The sequence below is a fragment of the Patella vulgata genome, chromosome 2 (genome assembly GCF_932274485.2).
Source record: "Patella vulgata chromosome 2, xgPatVulg1.2, whole genome shotgun sequence".
In the NCBI taxonomy this organism is placed as follows: domain Eukaryota; kingdom Metazoa; phylum Mollusca; class Gastropoda; family Patellidae; genus Patella; species Patella vulgata.
In genome coordinates, this window is record NC_065880.2 from 82,379,765 (window position 1) to 82,397,938 (window position 18,174).

Below are 18,174 nucleotides of genomic sequence, written 5' to 3' on the forward strand. Positions count from 1 at the left end.
AAACAAAAAATTAAGTCTCCTTTAAACAGTCTGGATAATGGATGACTATATGTGCAAGGGAGATAACTCTTGGAAAGAAGTTGGGTTCAATAAAAGGTCACCGGTTCATAAGAAGAGATTTGTAGACATTTGTGCACCGTAAGACTAAAGTAAGTAAAAATCTTTAGGATCAAACAATCCGCTAAAATTAATTCCCAACCGAAATTGCAAATTTTATTTGGTGTGCATTCAATAGGGACATGTAAGTTAGCCTGACAAACTCTTTCACGTGGTTTTCAAAGTCAAGTGCAAACATTGTTTTTAGCGATGCGTTGGCAGTTTGTATCACTATTTAATTCACTGTCATTGATTTTAATGTAAATTCTGGTTATTCGGAGCTATATAATATTTCTCATTTTTACGCAAATTAGGTCGAACTAAACCTTCTTTAAAGGCCAAATCAATTTGGCATGGCACAAGATATTTATTGTCGGCTGATCCTTGCTAGATCCTCACAGCCAGAGCTCTAATTTAAGTCACATTTATCCGGCCTTGGCGGACTGGCAGAGAAATTGACCGGTGGAGAACATACATGTACCTGTCAGTCAATTTGAATTATGATTTTAAAGATGCATTATGTAAGATTTCGATAAAGAGCTGACAGTTAACTTGCTGTAATAGTTGCAACATAGATGATTCAAATCTATAACCTTTATTAGCCAGATTTAATAGCTCTAACATAATGCATCTTTAATTTTAGAACACGATATGAAAACACTTAGAAATAGAATCTATATATATAAGAAATGGATATATTTCTAGTTTTGAAAATATATCTTGCTAATCAAAAGTATGCTAAAATTAATTGACTGGTTTGCAAATGTTTAAGGAATAACCCTTTTCCCCACGCATTGACCAATTCAGCCCATTAAGATGTGGGGAGGGTGTGTGTGTGTGTGTGCTGCAACATGGTATATTGCGGTAAATTCAACAAATAAATATTAAAACCCAAGCAGATGACATGCTGCTGCACAGGTTGTGCATGTTACCGAAAGTGGTATAACTCAGAATCTGGGAGTGGTAGTCCAATGCCACCTAGCCTATGTTACTCCTGGGACTGAGCTACCCCTATACACCAAATTTTAGCCTCTGGACAGCCCTAGTGTAGCCGCCAACCCAGAACAGACAGACAAACAAATGAGAGTCACAATAATGTTAGTATACATTACGACTGTGGGAAAGAGAGATAGATGGAGGCAGTCTGAGGGAGGATTTAACAAAATTTATGTCATATGAAGATAGCACAGACCAAAATGGCAGGACTATATCTTTCATTCAATCAAGGCTTTATTTCAAATCAGTATCTTTTAAATTCAGTTTTCAGTATTTAGCAGTAACACAGAGTGAACAAAAGAATAGTACAAAAGATGGACGCCCTCTCTAATAGAATGGCAAGGCTGTCATCTGTAGCCGACGACAAGAAACTAATGGTATGATTGTTTAATTTTTCACTGTCCCAACACTTGAAAAACATTGTTGAACTGCAGAATTTCAGCACCTTTACGACCTGCGCCCACACTCCACAGATCAGTGGAAGCAATGATGGCTAAACAGGCACGTGTGTAGAGGGTCCCCACGCCAAGCTAGCACAGAGAATATCATGCAAATAGCGTTTTTTTCACGGCTTCTGATTTTATAAAATTGTAGTCCCCACCCCGACCAAGCGCGAAAAGTGATGTTGTCTCCACTGTGGACCAGCTGCTGCTCAAATTCCTGTTCATGCTCCTGCTGAGTGAGTAAGATGGTGGCTTACTAACCTGGAGGCCCTTTGTTTGATCTTGGTGTGGGCGAAGAAAGTTCTTACAGATTTTCTGAGTGGTTCCCCCTTTGTCAGTTTTCAAATGAAATTAAATGAATGAAATGGGGTTTACCGTCCTACTGTTCTGCTCCTATGCTGGGCTAATGAAGACGGGCATATGTCATACAGTGTGCTATGAGGGAAATTTTGCCCGGGCAGCAGCGCTATCGCCTACTCTTATATTGATTTCCAACTGCCAAGGGATCTTTTACGTGCATTCCATTGTATACACGGGACCTCGTTTTTTTGTTTCATCCGAAGGACTAGACAGCTGTCAGGCCCTCTGTCCTGCATCACTGACAAGGGGGAACCACGCCAGAAAATCTGAATGATCTTTCTCTGCCAATGTAGGGATCGAACACCCGACCTCCAGGCTAGCGAGCCAGCTTCTTACCCACTTAGCCACGTGATCCCCTTGTCAGTTTTCAAGGAAGGAGGGTCTGACAAGGGACAACGATGAGAAAAAACCCCAACAAGCTCCTGTTTACACATGCCTTGCATGTCAGATACCCTTGAAAGTTTGAATTCTATCTATCTATCTGTTTTAGCTACAAGAAATTCTACAGCCTCTCTATCTATCGGAAGAAACGATCAAACGTATTATGGATACAATGGAAGACCAAATGCGATTGGCTACAAGTAAAGATGAAGCAACACGGAAGAAATCAGATATTTTAATGGCAATTACTCATGTTAGATGTTTATTAGATGGTAGAGGTTTGTAAGCTGGACATTTTATATTTTTACTCGACTTGCAGGACAGAGGGCTTGGGAAGGAGAAGTATCTAATTCGTTGGATGGGACAAAAAAAGGACATGTAAAGGAACCCTCAATACTTTGAATTCGAAATAAAAGAAGGTCGCTGTCTGGGCAAAATTTCCCTCATAGGACACTATATGGTGTATGCCTATCTTTACTGGCTCAATTTACGTGGCACCTGAATGTTGATTTACTATTGTTGTTTTCAAGAGTTTTGATTCCCCAGGTTGAACGTGACAATGAGTAGGGTCGCTTGCTCAACCTCCTGGGTTTTCTCCGTGTCCTCAGGCTTCTTGCAACTGCTAAAAGACCCCTACGCGCAAGCGAATTATTGAAATAAAATTGAACCATATGTTAGTCCTGAAACTACCTAGTTTGTGTTGAGTGCATGTTAAACTCTCTCTCTCTCTGTTTTCAAGAGACAGACATTTCACCATGCAAATCATTACTGATATATCAAAATTTATGAACAGTTTTGGTTGATGAATAAAGTGTCAACTCTTCCAATTATTATTTTATTTCAGAAAATGGTGATTTCTTAGGTCTAGATTTAGGTGGAACCAATTTCCGTGTAGTACATGTAAATTTAAAAGATGGTGTAGCCACTACTAATACTAAATATTACAGTTTAACGGAGGAAGTATTAAGTGGACCATGTGCTGGGGTTAGTTTAATATTTCATCTTCATCTTCTTCTATTTAGGAGGTTGGATTGCCGAATGGTTAGCACATGCGCTTTGTATCATAAGGTCTGTCAACTGGCGTGGTTTCAATTCCCCTGTTGTATGTGACCAAAGAGTAGGGTCGCCTGTCCAAATGTATGGGTTTTCTCAGGGTCCCTCCGGTTTCCTCCCATTGCTAAAGACCCCTATGTGCAAGCAAATTATTACAATAAAAATTGAACCATATGTTAGTCCCGAAAGGACCTAGTTTGTGTCGAGTGGATGTTAAACTCCATTTCATTCTCTCTCTATCTCCAAGCCACATACACTCACACTAGGGATCGAAACCACGACTCCAAGCCAGAGGCAGAGGTGACCGGTCACTAGGCCACCCCTTTAATATTTCATATAATCCATGTCAATATATATGGTGTGCTGGGGGGTAGTTTAAAGAGCACATTAAATGTCTGAATGATATTGTATGTAATTAAATTTACGGCACTCATTTCATATCAAACAAATTATTCTGTAGTTAATTGTTTTATTTTCAAGTATTAAGGGTTTAAGTAATTATTGAGGCATTGACTATGAGTACATATCCCGGACATTTCTAATTTTCACATTGGTCATGGTGATGTCCCTGGCGTTTGAGAGTAATCAGAGTGTTTTCGATAATTGGCAAAGTTGTTTTTAGGGGAAGTCTATATTTGCAACTTTGAGTGAAAATGTCTCAATTAATTATAAATGGATTTGAATTAAATTGCTTTAAGTGTATATAATAAACCATGGCATCAAGTACATACAATTTTTATAGTTCATCTTATGTGCTCTTTTATATTTGATATTGATAATAATTCATGTCAATATATTCCATGATGTAATTTGATATAATCCCAGTAAACATCATGGTTGGATATAGTATATGTTATACATGTAGTTAGTGAATAAACAACCTTGATCTAATATCTAGGGTATATCTAATATACCACATGTAGTATGTCATATAGTTGCTGAATAAACAAACAATCCTTGAAACAGTTAAGAGAGGGGGTTGGGTGGCTGAATGGTTTAATGCGTGCATGTTAAGATCACAAGGTCTGTCATTGAGACAAGTGGTGTGGTTTCGATTACCAGCTTCTACTGACAAGGAGTAGGATCGCCTGTAAAAATTTCACAAGGTCTTCCAGTTTCCTCCCATAGCTAAAGACCTCTAAGGCCATGCAAATTATCTAAATATATGTTAGTCCTGAAATGACCTAGTTTGTGCTGAATTGATGTTAAGCTCTCGCTTTCTGTGAGAAAGTCGGGTGAAGGTATTATCTGTGTATCTTGATATGTAATATATAATATGTAGGCTAGGTTGAATGAACACATTTAAACTTCAATAAATAGCCCTATATTGCCATCACCCCCCCCCCCCCCCCCCCCTATCCATTCATTAGTCCGTTTGTCAAGACAGGGTCCACAATTTCTTGTTGACTCTCTTGAAGCTATTGACTTATACGTTACATGTAACTTGTGCGACTATGAAGCCTACTGATTTTAAACGATTTCAGAGTAATTGTCGTGTATTGCAAACAAATAAAACAGTGAACTGACTATAGTCAGGTGCTGTAGTCTTCGGCCAGTCACATGGAAATGGTTCCATTACATTAGCATTAGATTATTTGACCAACCTTTTCACTGGCAAAAACTTGTACATGCAAAACAGACATCTTAACTTTTTAATTAACTGCAAAAAGAAAGAATCGACAATGCTGGATCACTTTCTCAAAATGCTGATTCCACAAACTGAAACTTTTTTTTCTCATTCACAGGTTTTTGATTTCATCGCCCTGAGTATTGAAGATTTTTTAAAACAAGAAAATCTCATCAGTTCAGAACAAAAATTACCTTTGGGTAAGTTATATTAGACATTTACAGCATTTTGCATGAAGAATTTCTATTGGAATGTAGTTTGTATGGCTAGAGGGCAGTGGAGAAATTCCCAAAGATTGACTTAATCATTGAAAAGAAAATCATGCTCAATTTAACTCCCACTCCCATATCAATTTAACTGCCACCTAATATCAGTTTAACTCCCATCTGATATCAATTTAACTCCCACCTGATAATCAATTTAACTCCCACCTGATATCAGTTTAGCTCCCATCTGATATCAGTTTAACTCCCACCTGATATCAATTTAACTCCCACCTGATATCAGTTCAAAATCCCATCTGAAATCAGTTCAAACTCCCACCTGGAATCAGTTCAAAATCCCACCTGATATTCAATTTTGGAGCCACAGTGGCTAAGTGGGTAAGGCTCTGGCTCGCTAGCCTGGAGGTTGGGTGTTCGATCCCTGCATTGGCCAAAAAAGTTCATCGGAATTTTCCAACGAGATTTCGCTCTTGTCAGTGGTACAGGACGGAGGGCCTGACAATGACAGCTGTCTAGTCCTTCGGATGGGACAAAAAAAAAAACGAGGTCCCATGTATACATTGGCATGCACGTAAAAGATCCCCTGGCAGTTGGAATTTGATATAAGAGTGAGGGATATTGCAGCTGCCCAGACAAAATTTTCCTCATAGAACACTGTATGGCACATGCCCGTCTTCATTAGCCCATTTAGCAGCAGAACAGTAGGACATTAAACCCCATTTCATTTCATATCAATTTAACTCCCATCTGATATCAATTCAAATTCACACCTAATATCAATTCAAAATCACACCTATATTACTAGGGCCGAAGTATGTTTGTATGTGAATGTTTATCAGAAATGTAATTTAAGAAACTGTAAATACATCAGTATTTGTGTTGATGTTAAACAATGACAAGAGTATTGTTTGTATAAAAAACTGTCATTGATTCAGGTCAAAAATTAACAGTAGATTTGATGTTTAATTAGAAATACAAAATAAATATATCAATATGGTAGACAACTGGATTAAAAAGAGCCCCATCAACATTTTGTAGCAAATGAAATGAAATGGGGTTTAATGTCCTACTGTTCTGCTTCGACTGGACTAATGAAATGAAATGAAATGAGGTTTAACGTCCTACTGTTCTGCTTCGACTGGACTAATGAAGATTAGCATATACCATAGCTGTGCTTTGAGGGAAAATTGAACTGCCAAGGTATGTCTTACATGCATGCCAATGTGTACATGGGACCTTGTTTTTTTTTCCAATCCGAATGACCAGACAGCTGTCCTTGTCAGACCTTCCGTCCTGGACCTCTGACAAGGGGAAACCACGTCGAAAAATCATGATAAACTTTCTCGGTCACCACAGGCATGGAACACGCGAGCCACTGTGTTTCACATTTTGTCGCAAAGAAAAGGTGGTGCTGGCATTTAACCATATCCGTTTTATATCGTCTGCTGAACAGAAATAAAACATTTTTAGACCGGTATTCCTTTTAGTGATTCAATTTTCACAGTACAGTAGTTTGCAAGGGCAAGGACATTGTCTAGTCATTCGGATGAGACAAAAGCCTGGTCCCATGTATACATCAAATGAAATGAAATGGGGTTTAACATCCTACTGTTCTGCTCCTATACTGGGCTAATGAAGACGGGCATACGCCATACAGTGTGCTATGAGGGAAATTTTGCCCGGGCAGCGGCACTATCGCCTACTCTTATATCGAATTCCAACTGCCAAGGGATCTTTTACGTTTTTTTGTCTCATCTGAAGGACTAGACAGCTGTCCTTGTCAGGCCCTCCGTCCCGCATCACTGACAAGGGGGAACCACTGCGGAAAATCTGAATGAACTTTCCCGGCGAATGCAGGGATCGAACATCCGACCTCCAGGCTAACGAGCCTTACCCACTTAGCCGCGTGATCCCCCCATGTATACATAACCATACAGTGCACGTAAAAGAACCATTTAAATATGGAATTCTAATAAAAGTATGTTGTAGCTCCACTGTCTATGCTAAATTTCCCTTATAGTACACTGTGGTGTACCCCTCTTTATTCACCCAGTCGGTGCAGAAGAATAGGACTTTAAACCCCATTTTATTTCATTTCTTTAACCCTGGTTCTATCTGAGATAAATTTCTGATATTATATTTTTATTTTGTAGGTTTTACGTTTTCGTTCCCGTCCACACAGATTGCATTAAACAGCGCCATTTTATTAACGTGGACGAAGAGTTTTAAATGTCCAGATGGTGTGGGACAAGATTCAGTGAAATTATTGGAAGAAGCTATATCCCGTAAATCACCTGTGAGTATCAGTTAAACGTTATTTACTGGTTTATCTTGTAAATCACCTTTGAGTAACAGTTAAACATTAGTCAAACCTACTGCTGTGCTTCATGTTGGAAATGAAATGGGGCTGCAAGTCCTACTTTTCTGTGCTTCATATTGGGCTCATCTTGGTTAAATGATAGCAATTTCATAGAATGAAATGGGGTTTAACATCCTACTTCTCTTCCTATAGAAGTCCTTGTATATGATATACTGTCTTCATTAGCCCAGTTGGAGCAGAAAAGTGGAACGTTAAACCTCATTATTCTATCTTTATATAATATTAAAGTCTTGCTTTATCACTTTTAAAATGACACATCTCATCTTTTCCCAAGCGTCTTTGTCAATTACTCCATTATATATAGCCAGACTTATATATCTTTCTGATTCTCAGAAAAATATTATATAAGATTGTCGATATTAGTTCAACTTATTAATTATTTGCAAAAGTTGTTCATTGTGTAGGCTACCATATGAAGCAATCTGATTAAAACACAGATCATCTTTCGTTTCATATTTTATAGTTCAAAATTTCGTTTACTTGTCTTTACTACACTAGGATCTGGAAGAGTTGTTATATAACCCGCGTTTTGGCTGATGTGTGATGCACAGAACTGTGGGTTTTATACTACAAACATCAATGTTGATTGGTTAATCAAATGTCTGATGTCATAAGGTCAATAGCCGTTCGCGTGACCCCTGATGTGACCTCCGACTACAACTGGTCAGATCTTCATGCAGTCTTAAGACCATCGAAAGTATAAAAAAAAAATAACGAAACATAATACAGATCTGTATTTTAATCAGATTGCCTCTTGTAGAAGACCATTTGTCCTTAATTGAATTGATGATACCATCAGTAACCTGTTGTTATAAATTTTATAAATTGTTGTATTTTATAGAATTTACCTGTTGTTATTTTATTTTATAGAATACACCTGTTGTTATTGTATATTATAGAATTTATCTGTTGTTATTTTGTATTATAAAATTTACCTGTTGTTATTTTGTATTATAGAACTTACCTGTTGTTATTTTGTATTATAGAACTTACCTGTTGTTATTTTATATTATAGAATTTACCTGTTGTTATTTTGTATTATAGAATTTATCTGTTGTTATTTTGTATTATAGAATTTACCTGTTGTTATAAATTGTTGTTATTTTATATTATAGAATTTACCTGTTGTTATTTTATATTATAGAATTTACCTGTGGATATTGTAGCTGTTATGAGTGATACCACTAGTACACTGATGGCAGGAAATTATCTCGATAAAAAATGTCGAATTGGGGTTATATTAGGTGAGTAACACTAACAGACAAACATTTTAGAGATTTAGAAATAGAATTAGTAATTTGTGTTAACAGCATGATGGGATATATGTAGAACCTTCAAATGGGTTGTTGGTGATTCTTTGACAAAGTAAAAGCAAAGATAAAAAAACCCCACCCCCATTCCCAGTTTGGAAGGATTGTCTGAGAACACGATTTTTATTGTTGTATGACCTTAAAGTCAGCCAGCCAATGGATAGTCTCCCATAGTCATGCCTATTTAAGACAGAATAATTTGGCGTCATTAATCAGCTTTTTTAAATCATACTAACATATTGACAAATTAATTTAGACATTCTAACTGTTTTAGTGCCGGGGTCTTGTCTAGTAGTTTATCCCCCTATAACATGGAGTCACTTTCGGTAACAAATGGTTGCCAGCTAATTTAAGAATTAGAATTTTTAGATGATCTTAATTGAACCAATAAATTTAGACCTTAATAGTTTAGATATATCAAGGGTAGAATAATTTAGGCCTTAGTAGTTTAGTTACAAGATTATTTCCAATACCATATATGTACAAAATGTTTAAATCCATAGCTTTATTATATTTATATATTCCAGGAACGGGTTCAAATGCAGCTTTTGTAGAACATTTAGAGAATATAGAAAAATACACAGGAGATTTCAAAGAACCAAAACAGGTAGGATTCCACAGATTCAAGTTTCAAACTTCTTGACCAAGACAAACCACTTGTTAATCGAGTCTAATCCAACTAAAATACTTACTGGTATCACATCTATTCGAGGGCCATGTTGCTGGCCTAATTTTGTGGGTTTTCTCTACATGCTTTGTTTTTTTCCTCCCATTGTGCATATAAGTGAATGTATAGAGACTGGTTGGTATACTGTCTATCATCTATCATCCCTATCCTGAACTATAAACTGTATATATATATATATATATATATATTGGCTACTAAGTGTTATTGTTGCCTTGTAGAATAGTAATTGTGTATTATGTGTTATTGTACGTCTGTTTTATATACTATGTGTTATTGTATGTCTATATTATATACTATGTGTTATTGTTGCCTTGTAGAATAGTAATTGTATCCTATGTGTTATTGTATGTCTGTATTGTATACTATGCGTTATTGGATGTCTATATTATATACTATGTGTTATTGTATGTGTATATTATATACTATGTGTTATTGTATGTGTATATTATATACTATGTGTTATTGTATGTCTGCATTATATACTATGTGTTATTGTATGGCTGTATTATATATTATGTGTTATTGTTACAAGGTATTAGTGAATGTAGAATGGGGATGTATGGGAGATGGAGGATGTCTGGATTTTTATAAAACAGAATTCGAGAAAGAAGTTGATCAATATTCAAACCATGTTAATTCATTCACGTAAGTTAAATTCATGTGACTTAAATTCACCTGAGTTAAATACATGTTAGTTAATTTCACATTAGTTAAATATATGTGACTTAAGTTCACATGAGTTAATGTACACAAGTTAAATACATGTTAGTTAAATTCACTTGAGTTTAATTTGTGTAAGTTAAATTCACTAAAATTAAATACATGTGAGTTAAATGAACATGAGTTAGATTCATGTGAGTTATATGAACAGAAGTTCAATTCACATGAGTTAAATTTGTTAAGTGCAAAGGTAAGAAATATCTTTAAAAATACTTCGTTTTGTAGACCCCTCCAACATAATTCATGTTATTTTGAACCAAAAAGCCCGCTAGATAACTTGCTAGAGCCATTCTCTTTTATAAAACATTACTTGATCTCATGATTATGAAATAAATCGCTTTGTTATTCTCAAGATCACCTAAAACATCTTGAGGAATTACATGGTTTTTGTTTTTGTGTTTTCTAGATTTGAGAAATCATTTGCTGGGATGTATCTGGGAGAATTTGTACGATTAGTGTTAGTTAAATTAACCAAACAGGGCGTCTTATTCAATGGTCAGGTGACTGAAGAACTAGCTACTAGGTGGAAATTTACCTCTGGCTTTGTAACTGAAATTGATAGGTATGTCGTTTATAACGATCAAAAAATAATAATAGTCTTCAATATAGCCTCATGATAGGTATGGAGTCTAACATCTGAGCAATGAAGGCACAGCCTCATGAGCTTAGAAATTTTTCCGTGGATGTGAAACCATAAGTTCTGTCATTGAGTCACGTGTCGTGGTTTCGATTCCCAACTTGTATGTGACTAGGATTAAGGTTGCATGACCAACCTCTTGGCTTTTCTTTCTGCAGGTTGTCCAGTTTCCTCTTAATCTGCTATAAAGTACTTCTATACTGTTGTTCGATGCTGTCTTATAGATATCTTTTATTTTATTTCAATCCCCAAAATTACAGTTCAAAATGGGGAGGGGGGGGGGGTTGGATGGCCGAATGGTTAGCACGTGCGCATTGTATCATAAAGTCTGTCATTGAGGCAACTGATGTGGTTTCGATTCCCCTGGTTGTACGTGACAAGGAGAAGGGTCATATGTCCAATCTTGTGGGTTTTCTCTGGGTCCTCCGGTTTTCTCCCACTGCTAAAAACCCCTACGCGCAAGCGAATTATTGAAATAAAATTGTACCATGTGTTAGTCCCGAAATAACCTAGTTTGTGTCGAGTGGAAGTTAAACTCCATCTCTCTCTCTCTCTCCCCCTCTCTCTCTTTCTCCAGTCCAAAATGTACCCATTTTATACTTGGTATTATAGTGACATGAGTTGTTACTAAAACTAGACAAATATTATACTTGTTATTATAGTGATAAAGGGAATGACACAGCTAAAACTAGACAGATATTAGAGAAAATGAAACTAGAGAAACTAGCAACAGATGAAGATGTGGCTATTGTTAGAGAAGTTTGTGATTTTGTTGTACAAAGAGCTTCTTATATCGTTGCCGCAGGTATGTCTGATTAATTATAGGTAATATTCTTTGGCCAATGGGAGGGCAAATGGTTTAACGTGTGTGTGTCAGATCATAAGGTCTCTCATTGAGTCAGGTGGCATGGGTTCGATTCCCCGCTTATAGTGGCAAGTAGTAGGTTTACCTGCCTAACGTTTTGAGTTTTCTCCAGGTCCTTGGGGTTTTCTCCCACAGCTAAAGACCCCAACAAGCAGCAAACGAAATATTGAAATGAAATTTAACCATTTGTTAGTCCAAAAATTGCCTCTCTGTATGTATTGTAGTAGCATGTATGTCTAAAATATTCTGATACAGTTTACCTGGATTTAGAAGTTCGGTGGCTCAGAGAGTAAGGCGCTGGCTAGCTAACCAGGAGGTCCGAGGTTTGATCCCAGTGTTGGTCAAGAAAGTTACTCAGGATTATCTGACTTGGTTACCTCTTGTATTTACGTATATTTTAATTTCGAATTAGAAATATATTTTTACCTTAGTTGATTTTGTGCTACAAAAATATAGATAAATTTATGAAGTATACCCTTAAATAACCTTTAGCTGCATTTATTTAACTCTCGTGCAATCTCAAGTGTTGTATCACCAAGCTCGGACATAGGGCACCTCTTCCTCAGAGAATTACAAGAGTCTTCTAATATCTCTGTAAAAGATGACTACCTTCAACACGTGACGTCTCATCACGCAGCGTCAATCATTGGCTCAATGACGCATGCATTGTTTACATAAGACGTTCTTTTTACTCATTTTAATACCCATTTACACTAAATAGGGAATAATTTTTACCTACAAATATGTCAAACATCTTTATTTATTTTTCTAATACATAAAAAAAATGTTTTAGAATTTAATTTGTCTAGAGGAAAAAAGTTAATATTTCTGGCTCATTAAGTTGCATCGATGTCATCCTTATCATGGAATGGAATGGGCTAATGAATATTCACTGCTGATCAGTGTGAGTCAGACACAAACTATCACCTTGTGTATCTCTATATCTCATCCAACAGTTGAGCCTTTGATATGTAGTCTTGATCATCTGGACACTATTTATTACATGTTCATGTTTTATTTCAGCCTTAGCAGTATTAATACGACATGTAAATCTACCAGAAGTTACCGTGGCAATAGATGGTTCATTATACGAACATCATCCTAAATTCCATAATTATATGATGGAACTAATATCCCAACTGAACTTACATACACAGGTGAGTAAATTATAGAGTTAATATCCCAGTTGAACCTCCATACACAGGTGAGTAAATTATAGAGTTAATATCCCAGTTGAACCTCCATACACAGGTGAGTAAATTATAGAGTTAGTATCCCAGTTGAACCTCCATACACAGGTGAGTAAATTATGGAGTTAGTATCCCAGTTGTACCTCCATACCAACTTCTTTTTCTTCCATTTAAATGCATAGTCTGTTGAACATTTACACTCCTCAATTTTCCCCAAACGCCTAACCATTCGATCAACAAATAACAACTGATCCCTAAGTCAAGTTGGCAGACAACAGTCGGAGAACGCTAGATCGGAGACGGTCCTGCGCATTTTATGACGTCATATTTATAGTATGCCGCTATGGTTAATCCGGGATAAATACAATTAGAATTTTAAGGATATTTTTTCGCCAATTCTAAAAAAGAATCGCCAGTACCCCAAAACTTTATCGCCAAAATTATCGCCAAAAACAAAATTTAATCGCCACTTTCATAATTTTATCGCAAATTGCGACTTTGGCGACCGACAGTGTGAGCCCTGCATATGTGGATTGTGGGTTAGGATAAGGGCTAGGATCTGTAGATTTTGTCATAGTCTCGAGATGTAGACAGGGCTAGCCGTAACCCTGGGCCAAGCCTTACCCATACCCTAACCCATAATCCACATATGACGTCATAAAATGCGCAGGACCGTCTCCGATCCAGCGTTCTCAACAACAGTCAGGTTCCGTACTTGCCCCTTGGGTGTTTTTTGGGTAATCCAGTATTTTTCTAGTAAGATTGGGTGTCTTACCAAATTTGCCATACTTTTATTGGAAATAATCAGTCGATAAATACTTTTGTGGGAATGTATGTTTAAACACTATTTATTTCGTAGATATTGTACAATTTTAAGGCATAAAGAATAAAATACAAAAATATGTCAAGAATTTGTTTCCTCATGGGAATGGTGTATACTTGCTACCTTTGGACAAAAAGCGTTTGCTGCCGCTGAAAGTTAAAATGCACTCCGAGTTGAACTCCATTTTGTGATTTCTTTATCAATCTTCAAATCTCGATTAAAAAATCATCTTTTCAAAATTTACTACAGAAATTGACCAAAAAAAACAAACTTAGAGCCAGAAGACTTATGTATAGTTGTATGTGCTATGAGCACGTGGATTTGGCGCTATATAAATGGACATGTTATTATTATTATTTATAATAATATTTGATACAGATTAATTAGAGTAGCCTATATTTATGGTTCAAATACTGTCTCGTTTGTCTTGTCATGATGGTGTATTCATTAGAATTATTATATATATAATTAGAAACTGTTTCTAATATAATTGATATGTTTATTTTTTAAGGTTAAGTTAATATTAGCCAAAGATGGAAGTGGACAAGGTGCTGCATTCGCTGCTGTAGCAGGACTACGACAAAAAGAGGAAAATATTGTTTCATCATAAAGAACTATTTGATGAGGGGCCAGTTATTGACTGGATGAGGGACCAGTTATTGATTAGATTGCTGTGACTACTACCAGGTTTAATATAATTTCCAGTGGGTTCATTTTACCCAGTTGCCAAAATGGCCAAATATCAAAAATGTTTTTTTTTGATCAAGATTAAAGATTTTGTTAAAAATCAGAAATGATGTATATCCTGATTTACTGGAACGAAAAAAACATTTGGCAATTGGGCAAATTAATTTCATTGTATAATTTCCATTGGCCTTCCCCATGTTTTGCTAGAGTTAGCTACCCTTACAATGCACAACTATAAGGGGGTACTCAATTGAACGTTCCGGAATTGAATTCTCTCAATCCACAAAATAGTGGCAATCGAGTGAAAAGGTGGATTTTGGGGCTACAAAGCATGCGTCAACTAAATAAGTAAATATCGCAACCAACCATGCAGCCGAAACCTATTCATTGTGTTTAATTACATCACGATTCTACTCACATCACCTCCGTTGTCGGGACTGACAGAACTGTGACAGAACTGAATTCTGCTTTACTCGATTGCAATTCTGTCAATTCGGGACGTTCTGGACTGTGAATCGAGCACCCCTATAGTATTATATGACCGAATTAAACGTCTTGATAATAATATCTTATAGTACTTCCTGTCTGAAGTGGGACTATAATATGATAGAAATAGCTGGACCGTCACTAAGGGTAACTAACACTAGCAGATCGTGTGGAAGATCAAGATGATTTTACTACTGATAATAAGTTAACAGAAGCCACTGGTTTAGATACACATATGAAGAGTCCAGAGGAAGACTGATCTAAGTCACATTTTACTCTTTTCGCATAAAAGCCAAAACAGACTTTTAGACTAAAATACTTGATGCGAACTGAACAAGTGGGTTTGATTACAATTTCAAAATGATGTTTAATACAAATCATAATTACCAGTACAACAACTGACTTCCACTTTTCAGCCAAATTAAAGTCAAATAAATACGATGGACTTGTATTTGTCTGGGAGTCCATTTCAGAAGGGCTTGGTTTGATGTGACTCTGATCGTTTTTACCCGAAATTGATTGTTCCACAGAAAGCTTAATCAATTGGCTACCAGATTTCGCCATTAACTGGGGTTTGCTGAAAAAGTGACTTAGATCGTTCTTAGCCGGGGCTCTTCATATTGTAGCAATACTTATACCAGGACTCTACAACATGTACCTGAATTAACTAGGTAGGGAGACGTATTAATATAAGCCTTTGGTGTGTTTTTGAATCCTTACTATTTGAGAATATGAAACTTATTTGAATATATATTGTTTAAATCAACTACATAAATAAACAGATTTATATTCTCTAAGCAGAACATACTTCTATCCAATACAATTGTTCTTATCAGTAGGAAACATTTTGAACAATCTGATTTAAATACAGATCTAGATCTATATTTCGTGCCTGCATGGTGATTCATGTAAAACACTGGATAGCATGACACCAATATTTACTGAACAGCAAACAAAGATGTGTCAATAATTATGTGGAACGGTGTCCATATACCGGTTGGTAGTAAGTAAATGTTGATTCATATTATGTGTAAAGCATGGCTGATAAACCACTTGGCATGTAAAATAAATTGATATACTTTTATAGAACAACCTTTAATATTATCCCAGGGGAATGGATTAATGATTATCGAACAAAACTATGTCATGACATCACAAAAAGACTCAAGATTATTAATTAGCAGGGTAGTAAACTATGTCATGACATGACAAGATGTCATAACATGACATGACAAGATGTCATGACATGACGACATGACAAGAAGAGTAGTAACTTTTGTAATGACAGCACAAGCCTATGTTTATTAATAATAATAGTCTTATAATGCCTATAATTCACAGTATTAACATTCTCTAAGCAGAGTAGACACTTATGTTATTAATAATAATAATGTCTTAAAAGGCCTAAAATTCACAGTATGAACATGCTCTATGCAGGATAGTAACTTGTAAGAAATTATGTCATTTATATGAGAATTGTTTATAAGAGTAAAAGAGCTAGTCGGTCCATTTACAAACTATGGAATTGTAACTATTATTATTATTTTAAGGTTTTGATAATATGAAATTGTACATATTGATTAATGTAGTCATCATTTTAATTTTCTTCTGTATACAGGTCTTCATGTTTGTTATCTATATACACACACATAAAATATGTTTTTTTTCTATAATATTGTATCGTTTAATTATATATACATGTATATAGGTTTTCATGTATACGGTTTGTTATATATACTCTTCAAAAAAAGTAGGGGATATTCAGAAACAATACAAAACTGCGGAAATGCACTGCTGTTTTTATTAGAGGTAACCAGTGTATGTTAATAACAGGCCAATTGCCTACACATGAACATAAACAGTTCATATGGGCGACTTATCTGACGGCCCCATTTCACTCGCAAAGAGATACACCGTCAAAAGTGAAAATGGACAATTTTAATTTTTGTCTTAATAATGAGTAATTGCTCCACCAATCCTCAGACATTCAGCAATTCAACCGTCCAATCACGATTTGGGGCAATCTGCAGTGTTGTCGGTTGACGTCGACGAACACGTCTCCCGATGATGAAAATAAACTTTACACACTAAAGCAAAGATATGCTAAACAGTAAATTTTATACAAGAACCGATAGGAATGCTAACATGGATAGATAAACCAGCACGCGGCAGTTTTCATCAACCCTTCCTTGAAGTGTCAAATTTGACAATGAACCCATCACAGGTGTATGGCACTATTGCGTGTTGCATGTGCAGCTCAGTGGTTCTGTTGGGGCAATAAGTTCTTCATCTGTGAACATACTCTCAAAACATGTCAAGTGCCATGACTATTTATCATATCACAACCTGCATAGGTATTTGCATTTCAATATCCCCTACTTATACAGGTCTTATACGGTTTGATATATACACATACAGGTCTTCATGTATATGGTTTGTTATATACACACAGGTCTTCATGTATACAGTTTGTTATATACACACAGGTCTTCATGTATACTGTGTTATAAACACATACAGGTCTTCATGTATATGGTTTGTTATATATACACAGGTCTTCATGTATATGGTTTGTTATGCACATACAGGTCTTCATATATTTGTGCTATTATATAAAAAGTGTCAGGTATATGGTTTTGTTACTATAACATTGTATGATTTAGATTTACATATGGATGGGAATTGTATATTAATTAAACTTATACATTGGTTTATATGTAGAATGTGTTGGTGTTCTATTCATGTAATAATTAATTATTTTACTGCAAAACGCCTCCCCAGCCTTCTTTGTTCTAAGGGTCCTGTTATATACCTTTACAAAAGAGGGAGGAGAGAGAGAAATAGGGTTTAACGTCCACTCGACACAAACTAGGTCATTTCATGGTTTAATTTTATTTCAATAATTCGCTTGCGCGTAGGGGTCTTTAGCAGTGGGAGGAAACCGGAGGACCCGGAGAAAACCCACGGGGTTGGACAGGCGCCCCTACTCCTTGTCACATACAACCGAGGATTCGAAACCATGCCAGTCGACTCAATGACAGACTTTATGATACAGCGCGCGCACGCTAACCATTCAGCCATCCAACCCCCCTAAAGGGGGGGAGGGGGACACACTTTAATTCATATATTAATGAAATTATTTATTGCCCACACCTTTGGAGAAAAGCAGGAGAGTGTTAAAATATGTCTGTTTGTCTGTCACAATTTT

General features: G+C 36.2%; 1 protein-coding gene across 2 annotated transcripts; it reads left to right on the plus strand.

Moving 5' to 3' along the window:
• The first annotated feature begins 61 nt into the window (after positions 1-61).
• Positions 62-17,673, plus strand: LOC126810382 (hexokinase-1). Of its 2 annotated transcripts, none has more exons than XM_050535416.2 (13): positions 62-149; positions 1,357-1,469; positions 2,386-2,554; positions 3,121-3,260; positions 5,075-5,156; positions 7,334-7,476; positions 8,705-8,804; positions 9,398-9,477; positions 10,091-10,203; positions 10,685-10,840; positions 11,578-11,720; positions 12,804-12,937; positions 14,305-17,673. In XM_050535416.2, the coding sequence occupies exons 2-13, from the start codon at positions 1,407-1,409 to the stop codon at positions 14,401-14,403; spliced, it is 1,422 nt and encodes a 473-aa protein (XP_050391373.2). In that variant the 5' UTR covers positions 62-149; positions 1,357-1,406; the 3' UTR covers positions 14,404-17,673. The 2 variants fall into 2 exon arrangements, with proteins under 2 accessions (XP_050391373.2, XP_050391374.2); XM_050535417.2 differs by having other exon boundaries at positions 80-149; positions 1,364-1,469.
• The last annotated feature ends 501 nt before the right edge of the window (positions 17,674-18,174 follow it).

Bases quoted from the DNA above. Each gene is read 5' to 3' on its own strand.
- LOC126810382 (XM_050535416.2), top strand. From the start codon at position 1,407: ATGGACGCCCTCTCTAATAGAATGGCAAGGCTGTCATCTGTAGCCGAC. The intron at 3,261-5,074 runs GTTAGTTTAATA...TCTCATTCACAG, and splicing joins TAAGTGGACCATGTGCTGGG to GTTTTTGATTTCATCGCCCT. The intron at 10,204-10,684 runs GTAAGTTAAATT...TGTGTTTTCTAG, and splicing joins AACCATGTTAATTCATTCAC to ATTTGAGAAATCATTTGCTG.